Genomic DNA, 27,282 nt, shown 5'->3' on the forward strand with positions numbered 1-27,282 from the left:
TATTTCATTATTTTTGCAGGAATGTAATTGGAGGAATAACTTGTAAAATACAATTGTATTTATTTTTTTAAGTGGGAAGAATTTATTAAAAGGGAAAATATAACTGAAGGTCATGTTTTCTGAAAAAAGGGGAAAATAAGTCACTATTTTGGGTTTTTATAATAATTGCCTTTGAAACCTAATGCATAATTCTTGAAATCTGGGGTAACGATTTCTGTGTTTTCTTTAGGTCAGCAGTCTTGTTTTACATATTGAAGAAGCCCATAAACTCCCAGTAAAACATTTTACTAATCCATATTGTAACATCTACCTGAATAGTGTCCAGGTAGCAAAAACTCATGCAAGGGAAGGGCAAAACCCTGTATGGTCAGAAGAGTTTGTCTTTGAGTAAGTCTTATTTTATCATTACATTAGATGATTTTCTTTTGCTGTAATGCATTTTCTTTCCTTTTTATTTTTTTTTTTAACTCTGTATCTAAGTCACTCAGAACACAGTGCCAAGCTCAGGCATTTTAATAATACACACTTTTTTTTTTCTATTGTATTTGTTCACCTTTACTAGTAAAGTGCTATGTCCTTGGTTTTTCACCCAGTTATTAATATGAATTACCATTACTGATGAATCCAAAAACATTTACTAACATACACAGACAAAATGTTTACAAGGGTTTCCAGGATTTACTCCAGGAAGTTAAAGACAGTAGGGAAAGTGTAATTTGCTTGTCTGTATTCCTGTGTACCAAATAATAAAACATGTTTTGAATCTAGTTTTAAATCTAGCACTTTCAGCTGGGTTAGCAGCAGAAATAGGGGGTTTATTCAATACTAATAAAGGAATTAGATAGTTTTATGCCAGGACATTTTCTTAATTCTTTTTCTCCTTGCTGCTTTAGTGATCTTCCTCCTGACATCAACAGATTTGAAATAACTCTTAGCAATAAAACAAAGAAAAGCAAAGATCCTGATATCTGTAAGTTGACACAGAAATTTCTAAAGTAAAAAAGCATGTTTTATATACTTTGGAAATTCATAATGAAGTATAGTCTAAAATGGAAATTAAAAAGGTGTGTAAGCAGTGTAACTTGAGATAGCTTCTTTTTATACTTCTACAAGTATTGATTGCTGTATCTAAAAAAGAAAAAATAGAAAGACCAAAAAGGCTAAATTGTATATACTGTAAACTTAAGCCCTTAGGATTAAAGTAGGATCTGCTCACCCTCCCTCCACAACGTATAGGAGGAAAAAAGAAAACAGTAACAGTGGTCATCTTTCTGTGGTGCTTCCTTATCCCTTCTTCCTACTTTTTAGGTTTCTCCCACTTTCCTATACTTTGCATGTAAATGAAAAAAAGCACTCTGTTAAATTTTTTTCTTTAAACTAGATTACACTGCTCACTTCTGGTAGTCAGTACTGGTTCTCGGCAGCACAACTTTTCCCAGTCTGTTTCTGAAACAGGTGGCAATGGGATTTAGCAATTCACACCAGAGTGAATTAGGTTAATCCTTAAATACCTTCTTAAAAATCAGGCTTGGGGGGAAAAAAAAGTGATATGTGTTAACAGAATCAAAGCCTGAATTTTTTGCTATAAGTATTCTGTAATTTCTGTACTACTATTAAAATGCTTAACATTTTTAGTGGTCCCCCATTATTTTTAAGATAAAATCTAACCCCCTAGCAATGATACAGAAGAAAGGCTCTTTCCTGATCCACTCCTCCCCACTCTTACTTTCACTGTGGAATCTTTTGTGTATCCTTCTCTCCAGCTACACCAGCTTTCTTACAGCTCTTAAATTGTCCATGGATTTTTAAAACCATCCACCATACCTTCTGTTCAGACTGCACACACTCTTTTTTTCTCTGTTTCTACTTAGCTACACTTCCAGATCCTGTTACAAGTCAGCTTAAGGGGGTACCTGTTTGGAATGGATGTTTAACTTCCACAGAATGAATTAGACATTATTTCTCTGTACTTCATTAGCATACACCACTTTCCAGCACTTAGCATGGGGTATCATAATTGATTTCTTGCCTCCTTGGCTAGACTGTTACCTCCATGCAAGTCAGAGACTGTATCTTTATCATGTCTGTATCCTACATCCCTGCCTATCAGAGAGTCTGGCACATAGTAGGCATTCAGTAAATGAATGAAGTAAGCATTTAGTATTAAATTTATGATATTACTGAAAAGTCCTTTAATAAAAAGCATTTAACACTATAGATAAGATAGAACATTAGGAAAATTTGTGTGACTAATTACAGTGTCATCTTTTCAGACAGTAATCATTTGATATTTTTCTGTCACAGTATTTATGCGCTGCCAGTTAAGCCGGCTGCAAAAAGGGCATGCCACAGATGAATGGTTTTTGCTCAGCTCCCATATACCATTGAAAGGTATTGAGCCAGGATCCCTGCGCGTCCGAGCACGATATTCTATGGAAAAAATCATGCCAGAAGAAGAGTACAGCGAATTTAAAGAGGTATTAAAGTTATTTACCAGTCCAATTATTTTTAAAGGCATTAAGAAAAATAACTTTTTTTTCCCCCCAGGATCCCTACTGGAGTATAATTGCTCCACAATACCGTGTTAGTCTCTACCGTACAACAAAGTGAATCAGCCACACGCACACATATATCCCCATATCTCCTCCCTCTTGCGTCTCCCTCCCTCCCACCCTCCCTATCCCACCCCTCTAGGTGGTCACAAAGCACCGACCTGATCTCCCTGTGCTATGTGCTGCTTCCCACCATACCCATTGAGTTAAATATAGTAATTTCATAGTTTAGTGGCACAGTGACAGGCAGAGAAGGTTGAAAAGCCTTGCAACAGTATTACATTGCTTTCAAGAGACTATAAATATGTAGGTTACAAACTCATTCTGTTTTTAATAAATTTATTCAGTAGAACATATTCCTAAATGTATACATATAGAAGAATGTATTTCCTTTTAATGTTACTGAGAATGCTTAATGCTGTGTACTTTCAACAATCTTTCTTGATGTCATTTTTAGCTTATACTGCAAAAGGAGCTTCACGTAGTCTATGCTTTATCACATGTATGTGGACAGGACCGAACACTACTGGCTAGCATCCTACTGAGGATTTTTCTTCATGAAAGGCTTGAATCGTTGTTGTTATGTACACTAAATGACAGAGAAATAAGCATGGAAGGTACAGTATGGATGTGTTAGTGTGATACTTTTAAAAACTGGTTAATGATTAGATTTTATATATCAAGTATATATGTACTCTATCTTAGAACATATTAAATAGTTAAATCATTTTACAAAGTTACTCAGTTTTTCATTCATTAAAAATTACAGTTGGAATGTCATTTCTGATTCTTAGGCAGGCTAATATGGGGGGCGGTATTATCTCTAATACAACTTTCTGTCATGGCAAATTAGAAGCCGTAAGAAAGTGACTTCCGTGTCCAGATCAATGGCTTATACTGCTTGGTTATTAAGAATAGTTTGGTATGCTTACCATGTTCTCTTGTTTGTTTTTTGCTTATAAATTCATTGCACAAAAGTTGGGTGTTAGCTGCATTTTATTTCTGCCTTCTATAGGTAGGTAGTTTCCAGGCAATTTAGCTGGACCCACAGTAGTTTGTAACAGCTTATAAATATGTCAGAATAACCCATTTCAAACCAGCCCTTTGACTCAATAACAGTACTTGCTTCTAGGTTCCCCAAATAAACTGTAAAATCTAAAACTATTTCCTCCTGATCATAGAAAATATAAAAATATATACATTTGTCAGGAAAGATAAAGTGGTGGTACATATTTTACACTGAGATTGTCTTTTCTGGCAATATTTGTGTTTTTTTAGGATTTTATTAAAAGTCATGAATAGCCATATTTTAGGCAAATAAGTTAATTTATACGGGGGTTTTACGTTACATTCTTGTTTGTAAATTAACTCAGATTTTTTAGAGCGTGGGCTCAGTGGACAGCAAAGGTGGATTCTGGTCCTAGTTTTGTCACTGTTTGGCTCTTTAGTCTTAGTTAAGTCATATAACCATCCAGAGCCTTTGTTCATATAATGTGGCAGTGTTAATTCCTTCTCCTGTTTATGATCTAATGAAGTGAAGGAATAGAAAGTCTTTTGAAGAGTTAAGTTTATAGGAATATAGGATGTCATTATAATCAATATTTAATGCTACATGCAAATAAACATACTTAAAGAGCTATAATTATTTGAGGAAAAAATGAATTCATTTAATTTCCAATTTGATTCACATTAGTACAATCCTTTACAGATAATTTTTTAATATGTATATATTTATGTAGATGAAGCCACTACCCTATTTCGAGCTACAACACTTGCGAGTACCTTGATGGAGCAGTATATGAAAGCCACTGCTACACAATTTGTTCATCACGCTTTGAAAGACTGTATCTTAAAGATAATGGAAAGCAAGCAGTCTTGCGAGGTGAGTATTGCAGCAAAGAGCATATTTTAATAGGTAATGCTTTATAGCTAACTGCACTTCAAGGCAAATATATTAGCTGTCTGAAACTGTTCGTCAGAACAGTTATACCTTTTGTAATACGTTTAGAAAAATGTTATGCAAAACAGACTTTTTAAAAAAGATGTACTTTATTTGGAGATTAAAAACCTCGAATTGCACCAGAAATACATGAAAGTACTCCTGCTGTACTAATGATAAAAGTGTATGCTACTTTCAGAAAGTGTGCAAACATAAATTGAAGTTATTGTTAGAGATTTCTGTTGTGTAAGTTCTGTGTGACACTTGCTAATAACATCTAGGTTTCTCCTCAAAGGTTTTTTTGAAGTGGGGGTGGTGGTGGGAGGGTCAGAGGTACAAGATAACCCCCTCAAAAGCAAATAAAAACATCCTTTTAGATTATTGAGGCTTCAGTGTAAACTCATAACAAACCATTAAGAAAAGGAGTAGAATCTCATGTATATGGCTATTCCATCATTTTATTTTGAAGGCAGAGCAACTATAGAAGGAGGATATTAAATATATTTTTTATGTCTGATACAAGATAAAGGAACTGCTTTTGATAATGTATACTGGGAGCACTCAAAATGTTAATTCTGCACCAAGTTGTCAATTTTTACTAATTAAGAGGAAGAAATGGATAATTTAGTGTTGGAAACCTGGGGTTAACGTTGGTCTAATAAGTGTAAAGGATACAGAAATGCAGCAAGTGTGCAGAAAGTCTCTGGACGTTAAATCCAGGCTAGGGAATTTAGATTCCTATAGATAAATCTACTCCATTAATTCTAGGTAAGAATTCTTAGATTTTAGAAGTTACTGGAAAGTTTTTAGAAGGGTTCATGATGCTGCCTCTGAGGCATTTGGTATTTTATTAGTCATTTAAAAAGTCTTATCTCATTCAGAAAAACCTTTCTATTTTAATCAGCTTTTTTCCTCAAGTAAATAGATTTAAGATAGGTTTTATAATAATATACGGTGATCTTTCTTTCCAATTAAATACTTCTAGTATATTTGTGCATGTGGCCACTGAAGCTGGGATTTTTTTGTCTTCTGGTTGGGAATATTATATTTAAAATAAAGTCTAATACAGTTGTATCTGCCTGTAAAAATCTGTGGTAAAATGTGGTAAATGAATAAAAGAAAACTTCATTAATGGTATTTAACCCAAAGCAACTGAAAACTGTTGAATAATCATTGCTCTTCAGTTGAGTAGATGGGAATTAATGGTAACAAGTCCATTAGGAGTTCCACAGAGCAAACCCTAGTTAGCCCCACACCACCACCAAAAGACTAATACAGTTTGAAAAATGGAAAAAACTGCTTGATTACCTTGATTCATTTGCATTTATCATTGCCAAGATGCATTTATATTGATTTATTCCTTCTCTTAGTTAAGTCCATCAAAGTTAGAAAAAAATGAAGATGTGAACACTAATTTAGCACACCTATTGAACATACTTTCAGAGCTTGTGGAGAAAATATTCATGGCTTCAGAAATACTTCCACCGTAAGTGGTGAAATTTTAATTTGACAAGAAATTGTATATTTGCATTTAAAAAAATTTGTATTTCTAAAACATGTGTAAGCTTTTCCACTGTCCTGATGTTATTATACTCTGAAGAAGTTAGGGTTTTTAATCTTTACACGATGAATTGTGTTTAAGGAAACAGAGTGACTTGAAGAAACGAAAGTGAAATATTTGCATTAAAATAAAACAAATGATGTTTTTATACAGGCCAGTATGTCTGGTTTATATAGTGACTTGGGGAAAGAATAGAAGCTTATCTCAGGTTTGAGGAGGTCATAAAAGACATGTATCTCTCCAGTATGTAGTTGAACATCTTGCTCAAAATGTACACGAGATAATTACTCGGTGTCTGCTTAGCGGCTTCCGGTGTTAGCTCGCTTATTCAGGTAGAAGTTAACTTACATTAAAATCTGTCTCCCTGGAACCTGTACTCATTAGTTCCTCTATATCTGCATTCCAGTACTTTTTCATACTTTTCTTTAATACAGAAGTAATCTAAAAATGGTAGGATTTCTTCCAAAGTAAATGTAAAGAACTGGTTAAATGAATTGATGATGCAAACTTTTTAAAGTTTTCCTTATCCTTTGCTAAATATCACTACTTGTAACAGAGAACTTTTTTTGGGAAAATGGCCAGTTGCATTTAAAAATGTCATGGATTTCGTAAATTAAGCTTTAGGCTGCAGTGAGATCAGTATTTTCAAGTGCTTTCTGTATTAAGATGGTTGTGTTATTTTGGCAGGACACTGAGGTATATTTATGGGTGTTTACAGAAATCTGTTCAGTACAAGTGGCCTACAAATACCACCATGAGAACAAGAGTTGTTAGGTAAGACTTACTGTTTTGTTAAATCATATAGCCTGCACTGAGAGCCAAATGGATAATTGTGAAAATGTGGAGACTAACAGTATACAGTATACAATTTCAAGACCTTTTTTCTTTGACTTTTATGTCAGAGTCCTGTTGAATATTTTCTGAATTCAGATAGCTCCTAAACTTTAACTTACTTTGTGTTTTTGTTTTGAAGTTACTATGAGATACTTAGCTAGCAAGCTACCTTTTTGCATTTTCTAAAAACCTCAACATTCACTGATGGGAGGAGAGGAAGACTGGTTGATCTGTGCTGAGAACGAAAAGCAATAATTGTACAATTTAGGTATTAATTAATTGGTTTGTAACAGTTTATGACTCAGGGCTGATCTCCAACCAGAGTCTACTTAGTTCTGAAGCTGTTACAGTGTGTTCACTGTGCAGTAATTAGGAGGAATTGCTTTGTCAAGTCATAGCATTTTGTAGCTTATATAGGGGGACTTCGTTGTCATTTCCGTAACTTTTCCAATGAGGAAGCAGATCTGTAGAGATTAAATTGTTTGCTTAAGGTTATACAGAAAGTTAGTAGCTAAGGCAGAACTAAAGGCAAAACATCTAAGACCCAATCTAATATCCTTAACACTCCTGTATGCTTTTGTTAAGCACCCCAACCCATTCAAGACAGTAGGAAATTAGTGCAGAAGCATCAGAGGATTCAGAAGTCTAATAATAAAATTTATCATATAGAATATATGCTGCCCATCATGTTATACACTATTAAAAAAAAACTGGGCAACTACTGAAGGCACCAATATCATATAGTTTTGTAAAATCTCTCTTGGTTAGTAATGATATGACATAAATGTTTAAGAATTGTAGATTCTGTATTTCTTGGCTTTAGTAGTGATTGAGAGGAATAGAAACGTATTACAAGCATATAATGTTGCAGCACAGTTGTGTGTGATGTAAATGAACACTTCTGTAAGTTTCAAACAAGTGTATTTGTTAAGCAAATAGCTGGAAATTCTGCTATGTGGATTATCTGATACTACAGGGTCTTCTAAGGGGCATTTATGGCCAAGGTGGTGATTTCTATCCCTAGTTAAGCTTTTAAATATATGTGTAGATACCTAATACCCCTCTTAAATTTAAAATCACCTTTAAAAATTCCCAGAGAGTGGATTTGCACACTGAAATTCTTTTATGGTTCGGTGTTGCTAGGTTATATTTCAGATCCAGACCAAGATATCAAAATGTTTTCAAGCAAAATTTGTGCAAGATTCTTCATAAATTACCTGCTATAAAGAAATCTAAAGACTTAATAATTGTATATTAAGAATAAATGCTATCTGAGAAGCAACACATTAATTTTTCTAAGACTCCCCAAAATCAGCAAACAACATCATTGGGAGGTAAATGCTGAGAAGTTGCGTTATTCTCTAATAGAGAACAGAGACTGTCAATTATTTTAATCTCTGAAAGGAATTTTATCAACTTGGAAATAATGCTTGTCTTTACAAGGCCAGGTGCGAGGTCAATTATTAGTGTGGATTCCTCTTAAGAGGAAATTAGAGAAATATTATCTACACAAAAACATAAACTCTACCAGTAACCAAAGAAGGGAGCAGACTAGGAATAGCTATATACACTTGTAGTTTTACTTTGTACTTTGTTCCCAGAGTAAGATTAGCAGGTAAAATCATATATGACAACTGTTATTAAGCCATGTGTTTTTATACTAATTTTTGGTTTTGCTATTAATATTTTGTAATTTGAGAACTTTTTTTTTAACTTTAGAAAGCTTGATGTCTTTTTCTTCATTGCTTTTCAACATTGTTTGTATACATTTTCATTTATCAAGAAGTCACTTTTTCCCTAGTACAATGGATTAATTTTTATGTAACTCAACAAAATCAGTATAACCAACTTCATTTATAACAGACTTTACTGAGCTGTTCTGTTTAAAGAAAGAAAGTTAGAGAATGTTAGTTTTAGGACCTTACAGGACTATGTGTCTATTAAAAGGGTTTATTTGTACTCCTACAGTATTTCAGAAATTCTTAGTGTTCCTAAGGACACACCTTCCTCAAAGTAAGTATAAAATGCACTACTAGCTTGGAATAAGTAAATAGTAGCCAAAACAGTAAATGTTACAGATACAACTTAAATCTTCCCAAAGTAAATCTAAAAATCTAAATTTGAGAAAAGTGAATAATGTTTAAGCAGCAAATATATGTTCTTAAAGTAAGATACTTTAGCTTATTATTTTCATAAAGTTGCATATTTGGTCTTCCCTACATTAGTTCAAAGTTCATGGTTCTGCTAACATTTTTGTTTATATATATTATTTTAATGTAACACATATTGTAGTTTTCTAAAAAAACAAAATTTCCCTCCCATTCAGTGGTTTTGTTTTTCTTCGACTTATCTGTCCTGCCATCCTGAACCCACGGATGTTTAATATCATCTCAGGTAATAAGCTTTTGATAAATTTTGAAATTAAAAAAATAGTTTCATACTCTTTAGTAAGGTTACTCATTTTTCCTTTTAAATCTTTTTTTTTTAATCCAATTATAAGACTTGGTATAAAACATTCCAAAGCACCCCTTTCTTCTTCCTTTTGGTACTTTACGTTTTCTTTCCATTTTGTTTCTTAACCTTTCTTTCCATCTAATATTTGAAGCCTGAGATGGCATGATTAGACACAAATCATTTTTTTCCCATCCCTACCTATGTCTCAAACTCTTATGATGATGATTTTTTCCAGCCTGCAACATTGGCTTTTTCAAGTTGGGAAGAAGAGCTTCCTGTGTGCTTTTAACCCATGCTAGACCCTGTCACTACCATTCCAAGTCGGATTTTAAAATTATAGCTGCAGTTGCAGTAGTACTCTGTGAATACTTATGAAGAAAGCAGCCCTTTGAGATTTCCCAGTAGAGATTTCTTGTCACCAGCTATATAATGTTAATTGGCATTTTAAACTCCAACAAACCAGATTCAGTTTTGCTTATTACCCAAATGCCCATTATGGATTGACTTTCAGATGTTGTAGACTTTTCAAATAAAGGATAAGAATGATATTTGTGACTACAAATGTAATCATGAGCCATCATTAGCAGAAGGAATCTGAAGTATTTTTGTCTTGATAATTTGAAGCTCAAAATTGTATTAAAATTTTTTGGAGTATCTTACCTTTATAGCCATCATATCTCTGTAGTTATCTCCAATTGCTACTAAAATGGTTAAATCTATGGGTCTACTAAGAATTAAGGGTTTAGAATTCTTTTGGAGAGATTTATTTATCTGAATGTTAGACTCTGAACCACTAGGCAATATTATTTATAGTTTAGCAACTTCAGATAAAAAGAATACAGTCTAAAATCAGGCAGCCAGATAGACTATCTATAGGTTTTTACTGTTAAATAATTATGTTTCAGAGCTTAAAATTAATAGAGACAAATATTTTTCATTTACATCCTATTATCTATATATAGGGCAGTGCTTCCTGATTAACCTTTAAAATATTTTTTAAAAATTAATAAATTGCATGCTTTTCTCCTCAAAATAAAGCAGAGATTCCAGACTTTGTTATTGAGCTTTAAAGTGAATTATTTGAGTCAGTGGAGGCTGGGAGCAAGGAATTGCTCATATTGCAAATTGCTAACCTTGGATGGGTTGAAATTAGCTTTGTGAATTGTCCTGTAGGGTATGTGGAGTAACAAGTCTTTTTAGCAATAAGATAAAGCTTTGAAGTATTTTGAAATACCCTGTAGTACCCTTTTCACAAACTAAAAGCACTGATAAGTGTATTCAGTTTTTCCCCCTTTAAATCAAGCTCTTTTGAATTATACAGGTCATACTTTTTCCAAAAAACATTGAGTTCTGAATGGAAGAATATTAGTATTTTTAACATTAAAGAAATATTAAAGTGCTAAATTTATAATGGTTTACTTGGAAGTACCTTTGGAGTTGGTGTCATTAGCTGTGCCCAATTCTCTTATAGATTCCCCATCTCCTATTGCTGCAAGAACACTGATATTAGTGGCTAAGTCTGTGCAGAACTTAGCAAATCTTGTGGAATTTGGAGCTAAGGTAAAAACATTTTGATACTTTAAAATGTCATTTATGAATGAAACTTTGACATGGTAAAACCATAAAATATGGCATAAGTAAATTTTCAACAGTGGATATTTCATAAAGATAATTTATGATTTTGTTGATATGTTCATATTTTTAGATGCTTTTAGATTTTACTTTTTAATAGTGGAATTTTAAAAACCACCATTTTTGCTAGTAGTATAGAAAGGTATTTTTTCAGTATAATTTCCAGTATAATCAGATTCTTCCACTTTTAAATATAAAAATCAATGAGCATATTTTTAAATGCACCCCAATCAATTTTGTTATGTATTGCATAATAAACATTCTCTGTAAATATTAAAATTCGGATGAGTTTTTAAAACACCCATATGTGATCCCACTATCCAAAGATAATGACTGTTAATGTTCCGGTAGGGATAATACTATGTCATCTGCTTTTGTTAATATTAACAGATAACAAGTATCCTTATATGTACTTCCTTTCAAACTTGTCCAGTTATTTCTTTAAATGAACTCTGGAGTAAAAGTACTAAGTAAGAAGACATTTTGCTCCCCACAGCCTTGCCAAAACTCAACTAGTATTACTTTTTTATTTTTGACAATCTGATAAGCATGTTACTTTTTGTATTATTATTTCATTACTCTTAGAACTGTATGACTTTTCATGTCTGTTTCTTTGGAATCGTCTATTGAGGTCCTTATCTCATCTTACTGATTTTAAGAGAGTGTGTATTAATACTAACCCTTCCCCGTTTTACAACATAGCATATTTTCGAATCGGTTTAAGATTTTAGAATGAAGCAGTTTATAGTATGACTCAGCTTTTGAATTTATCTGAACCCTGAGGCAGGTTATGAGTACCAATTTTTTATTGCAGTCCCTACCACACTATATTTTAACTCCCTATATTCTCTGCTGGGTTCTAGTAACCTCTGGGTACTTGGCAAATATTGACAGTTTCTCACTAATTATTTTTGAATGACCAACATATAAGAAATTGTGTTTGCTAGGCTATGTGTGCTTTTTTTCATCCAGAATTTGTTTATTAAAGTACTCCATACTCCTATTCCTCAGAATAGCTGCTTGCTTATATTAGAAGGAAAAATATGGTCATTGTATAATTACGTTAATTCTTATGAATAATGTGCTGCTACTGATAATTTGATTTATAAGAATTTTTGCTACATGTATGGTTTTCGTTATGGACCAGATAATGTTTCTGATGCATATATAGTAAGCTTTTTATTTTTATATTTTTAGGAGCCTTACATGGAAGGTGTCAATCCATTCATCAAAAGTAACAAACATCGTATGATCATGTTTTTAGATGAACTTGGGGTATGCATATAATTTTTCAAGTACTTTGACATCTGTACTTAGTATAGCTGAGTATAACTCATTGAAGCAACAACCTTTAGAAAGCTTTTCTATCCAGAGCTTAAAACAAAACAAAACAAAACTGCATATTTTTGTCTACCTTCTTAAACAAATTACTTCATTTGATATAATTACAACAATTTATTCTTACACTGAATGATTTACACCAAGAACAGAGGACTGTGGCTTTTGAACTGCCTGTGTCAATTTTTAGTTTGTCCCACCTCACCACTATGACATTCTGTTGCTGCTTTAGCTACTTTAACTTTGCTGCTACTGTGTGGAATTTGAAACAAGATGGATAACCCACAGTTCTGGCCAGTTTAATAAGTAAATGGACTGGAGAATGTATGTTCCTGTGGCTTTTCTAAGAATAAAATACGTGGATTTGGTGTTAAACTTCATTCAGTGGGACTACATATGCCTTACTTAGGCATTTATAAATAAGTTGTGATTATAAAATTAAGAATGGGGTTTTAAAAATAATTTTTAAGACCCTGGATTTCTTAGTAAAGTTAAATTTTCTTGTTATAGATTTTCAGATACTGCATCAATTAAAAACTAAATAAATTTATTAGCAATTCAGTTCATATATATAGAAACCAGAAAAGAGATGTGAATTTAGCCAGGTGTATGGCACTAGGGAATGCTAGGGTAGGAGAATGTTCTGCTTTAATACAGTCAGATTCACTTAAAGCACAAGTAAACAACCACCACACCACTGTATAGTCAAACCAGTCAGGACAGCCTGTGGGCCCCTAGTTTGCAGCTTCAGGTATAAAAAATTTATAGTGTTGGTCCATATTGATAATGAAATTGAGAAATAAAGGAGCAGATGCTAAATGTCCATCATGTTCCTATATGTGAACTCCTGGGAAGTTTTGAAGAATATAAGTATTTCCGATTACCAAAAAAATACAGTTGGTCCATGACTGAAATTTTTTTTTTTTTTTTTACTATAGTGATGTTTAAGGAGCTGTATGAAACTGTCCAATATTTAAGGCTAGCTAGTTTATCTCAAGACACATTTCTAGGTGTAGATTCAAGATTAGGATTCCATTTACTTTCCATAATCACATGTCTACAGTCCAGCTTTCTCTATCACTTTCCTAGTTATGCCACACAATCTAGCCTTTCAGATTGCTTAGAATTCCAATATTATAATACTCTTCCAGTCTCCTCATACTCTTCCACTGCTTTACACCTATATAAGTCAAATAAGACTCACTTCAAACGTCTCCTTCAGGCAAGCTTTGCTGAGCCCTAAACCTGAACTAAATAATACCTTTTGTTCTGCTTCCTAAGTATCCTCTGCATATCCTTTGATATATATAACTCTGTGATCAGTTCACATCTAGTCTGTGTCTTCTCTACTAGGTTGTGAACTCTTTAAAGGCAAATGTGGTTGTCTTTCATCCCATCTCTGGAAGCATCCCATCTCTAGAAGCCTTCATTCACTGAATAAAAATGAATTATATTCTAATTATTTTTTTTAGACCATAGAAAACTGAGTGTTCGCAGTTTTTAGGAGTGTATAGCAAATATTGTCACCATTAGGGAGAGGAATAGATTTGTTTAAAACCACTGGTAATCTAAACTCATGTTAAATTTTATTCCAGTGCTCAAAATAAAGTCAATACTTAGTTACTATAACAAGTTGGCAGTACTGTATTGGCACTAATTTACTTTATGAACCTTATCTAAAGATACCATAATTAACACATCATTTCTACACATGAGCAAGTGTTTTGGGCAGAGTCCACAGATAATTATAGGCCTGAAAGGTTCTCATCAGTGCGTTCGTAATGTAGCTCTTATTTATATATGCTGATCAATTTGGACAAACTATAGCAGTTTAATAATGAAACTCAGTCTGAAGGAGTGGAGGAATTTTAAGTTTAGGTTGCATTTAATCCAGATTGGCAGTTAATGCTTGCATTATTTATGTTCCAGTTTAAAAAAATAATATTGCACAGTATTCTGCCGTGTGGTTGAAGAAAATGAAACTTGGTTTTGTGTGAATACTGAGGTCACAAAATCTATCAAGTTGAATTTTAAGAACATTTTAAGAGAATATTATGTGTTAAATTTTATCTACTGTACCAGTTAGGATCTTTTCAGAAGAGATTATAAAGAGTTGTATTTCTAAATGCAGTTTTATGATTCCCTTAAAGAATGTACCTGAACTTCCGGACACTACAGAGCATTCTAGAACTGACCTTTCCCGTGATTTAGCAGCATTGCATGAGATTTGTGTGGCCCATTCAGATGAACTGCGAACGCTCAGTAATGAGCGTGGTGCACAGCAGGTAGGTTTTTGCCAACCTTTTTTAACAATGATGTTCCTCACACTTAAGCAGAATGTCAACATAGGATTCTTTGGGAGGTGATAAATAGCTGAATTAGTCTTATTATATTGTTTTTGAGAATCTGAATCATAATCCACAAAGATCTCAGCAAACAGGAATAATGAGCCCAGACTAAGATTACATATTTTTGATACTGCAACATGTCAAATCTTGCTTTTAAGTGAATGTGAACTCTACTGAAAAATGGTGGTGTTCATGCACTTCAGTGGCATGTATGAAAATGGTAAGTGAGCTACTGATGTCAGTAGTGATGTGGCTTTTTCTGTCTCTTCTGTCACACACATGGTGCCTGGCCAAGTACTTTTCAAACTGTCAAACACACGAGAATTATTCAGGAAGATTGGTAAAAATATTTTAAGCTCCAGATCCAGAGATTGTTTAGTGTGGCCTTAGAAGAGCTTATCAAAAATGGCAGTTTCTAAGGACGGTCACCACAGTGGCCAACCATTTGGCAAGGACCTTATAGAAGAGATTAACACACTGAGAGTGGTGATTCTGAGTTCTCAATCTGAGATTCTAAAATTCTCAAGGTTTTTCGAGTTTAGATAACAGCATGGATCATTTAGGTTCCAGTCACTTGAGAAACTTATGCAGAATATGTGCCATGGACCCACTTACATGCCCTTGGCATGTACAATGCCTTCTTGCCACACTGACTCGCTTTAAGTATTAAAAAAAAAATCTTATTGGAGAATTATTAGGCTGTAACCTGACTGCCCTCATGTGCTCCTATAGGGCTTAAGATGTGTCATTTATAATGATAAATCTTTCTTCTGTAAGGTGTTCTATTCTAGAGAGTGTTCTGGCCTAAGTAGGTATGAGAATGCCAAACGCAGACGAGTTTCTGTTTAGTGTACAAAAATTCTCTTCTATCTCAACCAAAATAATATGACCTAGTCAAGGGCTGAATGATACATACTTAAAATTATTTTACTTATTCCTTTGCATTTATATGGCTTTTTTCAAATCCAGGTTCCCATCCCTGAGATTTGATCAAGCTTTCATTTATTTACTAATTATTTTCATACTGTTTTTCCTTGTCTAGCACGTACTGAAAAAGCTTCTGGCTATAACAGAGCTGCTTCAGCAAAAACAAAACCAGTATACAAAAACTAATGATGTCAGGTAGCAGCCTTCGCCGCAGTGTTCTGCATGGATTCAGCATGCCCAACATGGTAATTCACATCAGTATAATGTCTCCTTTGCTCTTGCCAAAAAATAGCACACCTTTCCACATTCCAGTGATGTGTGAACTATGCAAACAAAACTCGAGATTCTGCTGGTGAGTAACTGCGCCAGCAGCTTTGTAAGCTATCTGTGCAGGATATTTGCACTTTTTCCACATATGGAATCTTTACCAACCTCTGAGCCTTGGTGTACAGATCACCTTTCACACAATGCTATGACTGTATCTTGAACTTGGAAAATATATTTTCAATACATTCAGTTGCCAAAGTTTTGCTGTCTCTTGGAAACAGAACTATGAAAAAAAGCATTCTCTGTTGACAATTGAGTATAACTGGATTGCAGACTGCTCTTGCTGTTACTTCTTCCTGAATTAGGAATATGACCGTTTGACTGTTCAATGACTTTATTTGTATTTACAGTTTCCAGAGTTTACCATTACAATAGGAACAATCTTTGCTGTATACTTTTTTTAAATAACTGCTATTTCTCTTTGCTGGAACTGTTGAAAGAAAATATATAGAATGGATCTATTGCTCATCAGCTTTATTTTTTAAACGTACCACTTATTTTGTTCGAATTGTCAAAGACTGTATTTAGATCTCATAATGCTTTTTTGTTAAATGTTTACAACAGTAAATATTATTGGTCACTGTGTACTGATCAACGCATGTTACCCATTCAACTGTTTTATAGATTACCGATTTCTTTTATATATGATATATGTTTAAAAACCCTAGAATGCTTTCATTGAAAGTATTCATTAATTCCAAGTTGATTTTTAAATTATGCAAACAATTTCATCAGCCACTGAACAGCTATCCATCTTTGCCCTTCTGACTACTTGTTGTATCTGCTGGATATTTAGTTTGTATAGTTTTATTTGCTTCTGTATGTGTATTTTTGTGACGTATTCACAAGGGTTAAGTTAAAATAAAACCAAGGGATATCATAAATATCTGATTACTTCTGTCTAAATACAGCTAAACATTTAATTTCATTATTTTCTTCCTCCTTTTAGGGGCAGTTCAAATTTAGTACCAGAGCAAGGCCCAGGGAGATGAAACTTCAGATTTTTTTTCTGGCTGATGGTCTCTTTTGAAGGATTCCATTATGTATTTGTTAACGATTCTTTCCCTTCCATAACTGTGCAGGGTAGGGAAGGCATACAAGGTGAACCAGACAGGGATGTACTGGGAAAAGCATTTCCCCACTAAAAAAAAATTTTCTAAAGGCCTAGGTTCTAAGAACAATTGTTTCTTCCTGTATTTTAAGCATTAAAGTGTTTGTTAAAACTATACTATGCAGAAATTTTGTGAACCCTCAGTAAGCTGCAAGTATTAAATGCTGTTATTTATATAGAGGTAGCTAGCCCTGAAGTAGCTGCGATCACAGTTGAACAGTGATAGCAAAACACAAACAAACACACCAGGTGCTTTTTCTTGAGGTCAACCCAATTCCATATTTTCCCCTCTGCTTTTCAGTTAAGACAATAGTACGCCATTTGGTCTCCTTAATAGTATGCCATTTGGTCTCCTTCCAGGATAGACTAAAAGGGATATGGACATCTCCGAAAACATTTCAACAATATGCAAAAAGGTCTAGATTCTAGTGCTCAGCAATTTGTTCTCTCCCACTACTCACATCTCAGTTTTAACCATACTGACCTGCCATTTCTCAATCTGAACTGCTTTTCCTGCCTTTTATTTCTAAAAAAAACCCCACAAACCTAAAGACACTCTGCTTTTTAAAATTTTAAGGACATGCTTCTTATTGTCTGTTAAGCTGGAATAGGAAACTTGTCATTTACCTTTGTAGGCCTTGGAGTAACTTAGCTGGTCAATGATGAAATGAAACCTCTAAACATTTTTTTTAAAGGGGCTGGGTAGGAAAATTTTCAGAGATTGCTCTGACTCCAAACTTTAGTGACCTAAAAAAGAAACAAGATAAATTCGGACCACTGCTTCACCGGGACTGCAGTGAAGGACTGTCAATTTCGGCTTCTTCCCCTCCACTTTTATAAAATCACACTTCGTGAATTTTATTCCTCAGTGAGAAGGAAATTAAAACAATGCAAACCTAAAATATAAAGCATTATTAAAGGATATACATAGAGTAAATACTACCTTCAAATACTGAAATGTAATTAAGTGGTACCTACACTTTATGGAAAAGTACATCCTGGGATGCACTGAGGAGAGGTTTGCATCTGTAAAACTTAGATTTAGGGCAGTTGAGTTTCCCAGAATTCCTTCAACCCCATTTTCCAGAAACAATCTGACAGACCTTCATAATTTGGTTCCAACTCTAGGAACTGAATAAGATCACAGTTAAATAACTGAATAAATGCTATAGTAGCCAACATTCCTTAGCACTTTTAAAACTGACTAGTAACTAAGTTTTATTTTTTGTGGTGCCTTTTCAGAAAAAGATAAGTTTGCTTAATGACATCTTGTATAAACAACATAGGCAAATAAATTACAGCTTTAATTTGGCTACCACAGAAAGACTGATTTGATATTAGTCATGGTGGGGCAAGATTACCCAAACCAGGTGCTATTCTGGCTCCTTTGAAGATGTTTTATTTCACATAAAGCTACCCTGAAAGGAAAAACTTTTAAATAACATAAATAGAAAAGTTTAATATATTTCGATGCTTTCACATTACTTCATTTTTAAAGTTAAATGCCAGATATGCTTCATCCTTCTGTTGAGTAGTTAGCATTGACAAATCAATTTCAGATGGTTAGAGGGAATCTACCAGGTCATCGTCAGTCCATTCTTCCTAAGAAGGAAAGAAAATGTTATAAGGATAACATTATACTGAAGCATAACCAGTACTGTTTACCTTCTTGCCTCCCTTTAGGAAAATGTTCTCCTTTCGCTATGCTGATTATAAAAGGTAAATAAACCAGGAAAATGTGTAGCAGTTTAACCTTATAATAATATGGCATGGTCTCACCAGACTAGTCCAGTGACAGGAATAAACGTTACAGTTGTGAACTTCTGCCTCTGATTATTCATTTTTATCTGACTTGCCAGGTACAATTTTTTTTTTAAACAAGGTAGGAGAAGAATCCTTGAAGATCAAAAAATATATCCCTACTGCCTTCTATGACCTTAGGAGGGATTCTTCATCAAGTAATTATTATACTGCTTCAGAACAGGCCAAGACAGAAGTGAGAAAAATTCCTCTAATAATGGACAATGTACATAAAGGATGCAAAAAAAGAAATGAAAGCTTTCCAATACCCAACACCTCTGTCTATAATGCTTGCACTCTGGAACAGTAAAATCCTAACATTATGGTTGTACCAGAATATACAGCAGTGATAACTTAAAATTTACCTTTGGAGAACATACCTCCTCATGTTTGGATTTCTTTGAGACATAATCATCATCTTCATAACCTTTCCTCTTTTTCCTGTAATTAAGCAACCATCAACAAGCAATCTTATACTGGCAACAGAATCTATAAGCTAGCAAGGCTATGAGATACATCTGTTGGAGAACAAAGCCTGGATAAAGGGAAAGAGGTGAAAAATTATGGACAGGAAGACAATATCTTTCAAATTCCTCTGAATTCAATGCAATTTTAATTAAAATTCTAAAAAATTTTTCATGGAGCTTATCAAGTCAAACTCTGACCTGGGAAAGATGCTGCAAAGATAGCAAAAGAATCTGAAAAAGAACAAAGCATGGGGAGCTCATCCCACTTAACATCAAAACACACACTATATATGTAAACTAAGTAATTAAAAGTGTGGTAGTCATCCCTTGGTATGAGGGGCATTGGTTCCAGGACCCCCCATAGATACCAAAATCCTTGGATGCTCAAGTCCTTTATATAAAATGGCAGCAGGACAGTTGGTGCTCTGCATCTGCACATGCAGAGGGCTGACTATCAGCAAAGAGTTACAAGTACCAATGATCAGAGCAGACAGGCAAAAAACAACAAAGTATATATAGGGATTTAATCTGTAATAAATGAGTATTTAAAATAATTAGAAAAAATCATGAAATATTTTTAAATGGCTGGCACAACAGTTAACTTATTTGAACAAAAATTAATATTACGAGATTTCTACCTCAAACCAGGCACAAACAATTGTAAATTGCTTTTACAGCTGAACAAAAGGCAAAATAAAATATTGATTAATTTAGGGTAAGAAAGGTGTTCAGATGTAAGAGTGTGAAGCAAAAGACAAGGTGCCTAAATAATAAAGTGAAAGAAACAATAGAAGAAAATACCTGTATGATATATATAGAAAGATGGGTATATAAAAAGAACTACAAGAAAATAACACCAGAAAGTTCGGCACGGGTTATAATTATGCAATACAGAAGAAACACAAATGATTGTTAAACACAGAAATATCAATGCTTCAAAGTGTTAGGGGAAATGCAAATTAAAATACCAACATGATACTATTTTTTCACCCAGACTGGCAAAAGTTAAAGATTGATACTATTAAATGTTATACAATTTATATGAAAACAATGAAAAGAAAACTTATTTCATATACACATACACAGAGAAAAGCTTGGCAAAGGTAAAACACCAACTATATGTTACCTCTCAGTTGAAACTGGAATTTAGGTTTTGGTCAAAGAGAACTTTGGTTTACCTGTATTAACTGGCTTTAATAATGACAATATATTATTGTGTGTTGAAAAAGATAAAAGAATTTTAAAGACCAAGGAAAGATATTTTACCCTGAAGTAGTACTTATAAGTGTGGTCCATGGACCAATGCTGCTGCTCCATGAACCATTTCCAGTGTGCAATGAGATAAGTACAGAAATTAAGTGTATGTTTAGAAACTTTTATAGCAATTTGATAGATTAATTTATGACTGTTGATTCTAATAAAATTTAAGTTTTTTATGTCTTTTTATTTTGTTTTTCTAAGTAATTGGTTGTTATATTTTACAGAAGTATAGGTCTGTAATGGGTTAAAAAGAAACCCAACAGTCCTGTACAAACAGTTTGAGAAGCACCCCTCAAGTACTCATAGATATGCAAGATTTGCTTGACACAGTGCAAAGCAAATGGTCACCTGGAGTAAGATGTAAATTCTGGCAATTAGGAATTTTGGATTATGGTCCATTACCTAGGTGGAAGGGTAGGATTAATAGTTCAATGGTCTAATTCAGAGGTTGACAAAATTTTCTTTGAAAAGGTCAGAGAGTAAATATTTTAGGCCTCGTAGGACATGCAGTTTCTGTGACAACTACCCAACTCTTCTGCTATAGTGTGAAAACAGCAGTAGACAATAATGCAAACTACTGGGTGTACCTCTGTTCCAATAAAACTACTACTATAAACAGGTAGTGGCCCAGATTGGCCCATGGGCCATAGTTTGCCAACGCCTGGTCTAAGCCCATTTCAAAATCAATGTGAAAAGATTATAAATCGGTGCTTTAATACTTTCATTCATTAAGGTCAACATTTTTCTTTACCTCTCTGCCACCACTCCTCCCTTCCTCCTAGTTACCACTGAAACCCAGGAATGAAATTTACCAATTTTAAGTTCTATGCTAAGCCATGTTTTACAGTTACAGCTACACCTCTGTGCCACCACTCCTCCCTTCCTCCTAGTTACCACTGAAACCCAGGAATGAAATTTACCAATTTTAAGTTCTATGCTAAGCCATGTTTTATAGCTACAAATATAATATAGTCCCATATGTTGCACACTTGGTAAGTCCTTGGATATTCTCCTACTACAACTTTATAGTTAAAGAATTTGAGTCATGTGTACCTGATCTGAAGACCTTGGAATGCTGTTCTGGCTTCTCATATATTATGCAATAGGATACAGTCCCCGATTAGAGATCAAAAACATCTCAAATGCATCTTACTGTTCAGATGCCAGAGCTAACCCCCAGTAAATTTTACAGAATGAATTCCACAGAATAGAAAATAATAGTTTTACCATTCCTATACCTGCCCATATCCTCAATTGTTTTAAATGTCTAAAAGGGTTAAGTAGATCCTTCAAACTGCAAAGCATAAAGAACCTGAAAATGGTGATTTCCACTTTCAGCCTACAAATCAATAAGACACATTAACAGTGTTCCTTATGGCTGCAAGAAGAGATCGAACAGCACATTTTCCTATTGGTTCTGTCTTCAATATAAAGTTACCACTGAGAGAAAATATGCCAAGTTTCCCCACCCTAGCTAACAGAAATAAGTGTGGAACAGTATACTTATTCTTCAGAGGAGATACCAGACCTACAGAGAACCGAAAGATTAAAAGGGCAAGAAGAGGTGCAGGAATTCCCTAGGAAAACTCTGCCCACGGGACCCCACAAGGAGTAACAGAACGGGACAGGTCCCACAAGCCAAAGAACACATTAGTCATAGCAGGAGCAGAATGTACTGTGAAAGCCAAATTCGTAATTTATTATCTCGTGTTTAATCCTGTTAGAAATCTCCAGTCAATAAAAAAAATCTGATTTAATGGGTAAGTCAGTTTTCCCCACATGAGCAAACATTTACCAATTAAGTAATTTAAAGACTAGCTGGAGACAGTAACAATTATATCTATTCGTGAATTAACAGTCTCACATCTACTTACGTAATTACGTTAAGTGCAAGCTCAGCAGAGTGACATCTCTCCAACTTCTGTTTCAGAACAGCAACTTCTTCAGGTCTGGGTGGTTCATATTTTTTTACCAAGTTCCTCATGCCTATGTGGAGATAAAAAAAGGATTTATACCAGATAATAAAAAGCCTTGTTCTCATAAGGGAGTTGAATGACGTTTTCTCATCTAGTTTTGGGAACAAAAAACACTCTTGAAATGTGCTTATTCTTACCAGGATTAATACTGTTCCACATTAAAATCCACTGAACACCATACTTCTAGTTCAAGTTATTATAGCTGTCTGCTGCTTAGCCCACATCATGTACAGCCTAAAGATAAGCATGCTCTACTAGTCAGTATTTTTTTTAAATCCTACCATGGTCGCTTTTTGCTTTGTTTTAATAAGGCTTTTAAAAAATCCCTACGTGATTTAGTAAACATGCTTTGTTCCCTGCCACCAACCAGATTCATAAGATTCTATCCTACAGATGGCAGGCGAAGAGTGTACTACTTATTTACAAAGAAAACCATTATTACATAACATGTAATGAAGGGAAAATGCTTAGTAAAAACATGTCAAGATTTATTAGGGAAATGATGAGAGATCCAGGGCTTACTATTAGCCAGCCACGTGCTCCAAATGAGTGACTTATTTCATAATGCAAATAAAGCAGTGTTTGCAACTGAATTAATACTAGTGACTTAACACCCTTAGGACAATATCTTTGTGTGAAAAATGATGAATAAGATACCTTAATATCGCTAAAGCTCTGAGTGTTTCATCAAGAGCTATTCTTATTTTGTACTAAAACAAATGGAATAAAATAAAGATACTGAGACAAAATCAGTAATAAAACTGTCAGCTATAAAATGAGCACAGTGAGTTACCTTTAAGACCTCTTCTACCTACTAAATTCCCTGATCCAAATGTCTATGGCCAAACTGCAGTAAGCTTTGGAAGTGAACCCTCTAGTGGTATAACTGAAAACCTACCTTATGATTCATAAATCACAAATCCATTTTTCTCAAAGAGGGAAGGCATCAAAGATCATTTCAAGCAAAGAAATAAGAAATGATACTTCCACACCCTGAAGCATGTTGACTTTTGAAACATAAAACATGTAAGAAGTACTCCCTGTCATCCAAGATCAAGATATTCAATCTCATATTTTATTGGTTTATTCAGTATTTAAACCACAAATTTTATTAACAAGGACAATTGGCACAAAAGGTTTGGAAACAAACAAACACACTGTTTTTAACCCTAACGAGTAGTCTAGTAGCCATGAGCATGCAGCGTGACATGAGCAAGTATGAAAATGGAAAGGACTGGCTAACCTAGCCAACCAGTTTAGTGGAGGTTCTGACTCAACAAGTACCTACTGTACAGCTAAGGAAACTATATTCAATATCTTGTAATAACCTATAATGGAAAGGAATCTGAATCACTTCACTGTACACCTGAAACTAACACAACATTGTAAACCAACTGTATTTTTAAAAAGTGAAAGAAGAAGAAAAAACCCTTAAGACAGTGTTTCTCAGCATTGACACTAGTTTGGGCTGGATAATTCTTTGTTGTGAGGAGCTGTGTTAGTTTCCTGAGGCTGCTATTAAAAATTACCACAAACTTAGTAAGGCTTATTAAAACAACAGAATGGATTCTCCCACAGTTCTGAAGCCCAAGAGCCTGAAATCAGTTTCATTGGGCCAAATTCAAAATACTGGCAGAACTAGCAAATGACACATATTAACTAGTTAAAGCTAATTTACCTACAAAATGGAAGTTTCAAATTTAATTAGGCTTTAATTCCCTGAGATCTTTTTCAGTGCTCATCATATTTGGGTATACTTTAAAAGGACCCTGTTTTGAATCTCAATCCTTTCTGAATCTGATTATATTTTCACTTTCCTAAAAAGTTCTGTGTAAAAACTACTTTCTTTCATGTACCTTCTATTTGTTCTTCACCAATGCATCCTTCATGCCTCCATGCTACAATAATTCAATATAAGTAAATCTAAACAATAATCTGTTATCTCAAGTTAAATACCAGGATGTTATTTACTTAGAAAGTAGCTTTGTGATAGAAGAGTATTTTATAAAGTGTTCTGTTTTACTTACTTTTCATTATATCTAGTAACTGTGACAAGCAAGTTCTGTTCTCTTTTAGCATCAGACTTTCTGATAAATAACTGGAAAAGAAAGGAAAAAAATTTAAATCTATTGAACACATATAGCATCTTGAGAAAATAAGACATCATAAATTATTTTCCTCCATGTTCATTTCATCATCAAGATCAGTTTTTAAATAAATTTACTTTAAAACTGTTAAATGACAATACTTTGAACTCTACTAAACTATAATCTGTATCTCTTACAATCTTAAGGATTTACTACAATTTATACTAGATTCAAAACGCTTAATGTTCAAGTTAATTTAATTTCCATAATATATTCAGAGAGAAAATGATATGAAACTAACAGGAGCAATACTCAATACTTTTAATGTTAAGTGTTTAATATTTAGACCTATGAGTCTAATCTCACTCATTTTACAGGTGAGGAATCTGAGTCACAGGGACATAGAAGTTATGAATAAAGTCAGGTAGCAGCAGAGCTAAAACCTGGCACTAGTAAGGATTCTCTCTCCCCTTAATATCAAGTCCATGTTAACTATAATTGCTCTTCTTGGGACAAACAGGTATTCAAACCAATAAGAACATCACCCCACGCTTTACAAATCTATTACATCTTTTTTGCATCAAGTCCAGATCAAAGGTGTTAATACTATTCCATAAATGTACATAAAGCCCAATTATCTGTTTTCTTGGAACTAATGACAGTATAAAAATGTAATTTCTATTTTTAAATTTTTAGTTACTCTGAGGTTTTATATACTTGAACTTGATCTATAACTGATAAAAGCCCAAGTGAACAGATTCTCAAGGCAACGTAATCTTTCAAACATGAATGTAAAAAAAGCTATTAATTTTTCTCTTGGGTGAAATAAAATTACAAAAATTAGAAAGACTATTCTTTAAGAAATTTTGTTGCTGTATGTCTTTTAAAATATCAAAATCATTTAAACTACATTACAAAGTTTTGATAACTACCTTTGCTGTTACATCTTCATCGTCTATTGTGGGAGTTTCATTTTAGATATGGAAATCAATAACTCCCCTAGGGTTTCCCTGGTGGCGCAGTGGTTGAGAGTCCGCCTGCCGATGCAGGGGACACTGGTTTGTGCCCCGGTCCGGGAAGATCCCACATGCCGCGGAGCAGCCGGGCCCATGAGCTGTGGCCACTGAGCCTGCGCGTCCGGAGCCTGTGCTCCGCAACGGAAGAGGCCACAACAGTGAGAGGCCCGTGTACCGCAAAAAAAATAAAAAATAAAAATACCTCCCCTAACAACTAATACATTTCTTGTTATCAGTAATTCAAAATAACAATTGGTTTTTTTCCCTTCACTTTTCTCCCTAAAACTCCTCACACTTTTGACATCTTTTTTTTTTTTCACTACCTAAGAAGTCAAACTAGGAGATGCAAAATAAAGCTCTAAATCCAATGAAAAAGAAGAAACCTCTAATCAACAACAATGTAACATTCTATGACTAATAATCTGAAAGCCTCATTCAGAATATAACAACAGCACAAGGACTCCCCCCTTTTGAAATCAGTAATAAATATAAAGGCAGTTTCCATGTATCTCAAAATTTGCAAAGGATATCAGAAGCTAAAAATGATTTGAAAGCATTTCCTCAAGGGAAAAAAATGCCCAATGTCTATAGTCCCTGGGAACGCAACAAAAGTGTATTCAATTTGCAATGAGCCCAAGGTACCACAATTTCACTTTCACCTGCCTATCTGAAATTATAACTAACTAAACTTCTAAGATGAAATACACTCTAATTTGGACCTTAGGATCCTTCATCCCTCTCCACTGACATAAGAAAAATCTCACCACTGAAAAATTAGCATATACCTGCATAAGATACAATGCTTAAACAGATTAAGCAAACAACTGGTTGTTTGAATTGTGAAAAAGAGGCTTTTTCCCTTACACTATGGAAGCTCCATAACCCGCAAACTCCATAGGTATCAATTTGTATGGCCACCCTTCCTACAAGGATAGCTTGTTCATTCTTATATTTCTACAGTATAGTACAGTGCATGGTACATAGAAGGCAATGTAAAAAAAAAAAACCTCCATAAAGGTTTGCTTAGTAAATAAATGAAGGTATAGATCACTTTGGGATTAAATGTATATACTTATATATAGTTAGTGAGCTGTGTTTATACAGAAGAGGCATACCATAAACAAAATACAAACCCACAATCCTTTATCTTGGATTTGTTTTGAAATTCAGAATTATTCATGTCTTAGAAACTTAACATGGTGCATATACCATGAAATGTGAAATACTTCAGTGATATTCTGGGGCAGTATCCTGTAATCAGTAACATTAATATTTCTGCAAAGAAACCTAAAACTATTCCCATTCAGTTGAATAAAGACTAAATCACATCTGTTCATGTTTCCTGCCACTGTATCAATGGATTATGAAATTACAGACGAGGGATTACAAACATGCAGAAAAGTTTAAATTTAGAAAGTTTTATCATCTTTCCTACTCAGCTATTTCTACGAATGAATCAAGCAGAGCTTTGAAGGTATAAAGAAATTAAATCGCTAGAAAGAAATTAAATGTCAAGATTTTTAAAGTCTAACTTACTGCTAGCCTGTGCTTGAGTTAGTTATAAATGAATATAATAGATATGTAATTAACCTTCGCACAAGATATTATCGTAAGAATCAAGTGAATTTAATTCATGTAAAGTGCTTATCACAG

General features: G+C 34.0%; 2 protein-coding genes across 6 annotated transcripts in view; one reads left to right on the forward strand and one right to left on the reverse strand.

Annotated features, from left to right (window-relative positions):
* RASA1 (RAS p21 protein activator 1) overlaps positions 1 to 16,806 on the forward strand; it is a 109,086-nt gene extending 92,280 nt beyond the window's left edge. For 2 of the 3 annotated variants that reach the window (XM_029218939.1, XM_029218941.1), the window contains exons 14-26: positions 230 to 387; positions 894 to 970; positions 2,305 to 2,477; positions 3,010 to 3,169; positions 4,292 to 4,434; positions 5,862 to 5,977; positions 6,740 to 6,826; positions 8,855 to 8,899; positions 9,213 to 9,280; positions 10,812 to 10,900; positions 12,170 to 12,247; positions 14,461 to 14,595; positions 15,701 to 15,928. In XM_029218939.1, coding sequence (XP_029074772.1) covers positions 230 to 387; positions 894 to 970; positions 2,305 to 2,477; positions 3,010 to 3,169; positions 4,292 to 4,434; positions 5,862 to 5,977; positions 6,740 to 6,826; positions 8,855 to 8,899; positions 9,213 to 9,280; positions 10,812 to 10,900; positions 12,170 to 12,247; positions 14,461 to 14,595; positions 15,701 to 15,784 — 1,413 coding nt within the window. In that variant the 3' untranslated portion in view covers positions 15,785 to 15,928. Of the gene's footprint in view, positions 1 to 229; positions 388 to 893; positions 971 to 2,304; positions 2,478 to 3,009; positions 3,170 to 4,291; positions 4,435 to 5,861; positions 5,978 to 6,739; positions 6,827 to 8,854; positions 8,900 to 9,212; positions 9,281 to 10,811; positions 10,901 to 12,169; positions 12,248 to 14,460; positions 14,596 to 15,700 lie in introns of all 3 variants that reach the window. The other variant, XM_029218940.1, reaches the window with a different exon arrangement.
* A 1,591-nt stretch (positions 16,807 to 18,397) lies between these two features.
* The window catches only part of CCNH (cyclin H), a 35,591-nt gene continuing 26,706 nt past the window's right edge, over positions 18,398 to 27,282 (reverse strand). For 2 of the 3 annotated variants that reach the window (XM_029218944.1, XM_029218942.1), the window contains 4 exons: positions 24,554 to 24,624; positions 22,425 to 22,536; positions 19,189 to 19,264; positions 18,448 to 18,625 (listed from right to left, as the gene is read on the reverse strand). In XM_029218944.1, coding sequence (XP_029074777.1) covers positions 18,587 to 18,625; positions 19,189 to 19,264; positions 22,425 to 22,536; positions 24,554 to 24,624 — 298 coding nt within the window. In that variant the 3' untranslated portion in view covers positions 18,448 to 18,586. Of the gene's footprint in view, positions 18,626 to 19,188; positions 19,265 to 22,424; positions 22,537 to 24,553; positions 24,625 to 27,282 lie in introns of all 3 variants that reach the window. The other variant, XM_029218943.1, reaches the window with a different exon arrangement.

This window comes from Monodon monoceros, unplaced genomic scaffold (assembly GCF_005190385.1).
Source record: "Monodon monoceros isolate NGI ecotype Baffin Bay Population unplaced genomic scaffold, NGI_Narwhal_1 Super_Scaffold_12, whole genome shotgun sequence".
Lineage (NCBI taxonomy): Eukaryota > Metazoa > Chordata > Mammalia > Artiodactyla > Monodontidae > Monodon > Monodon monoceros.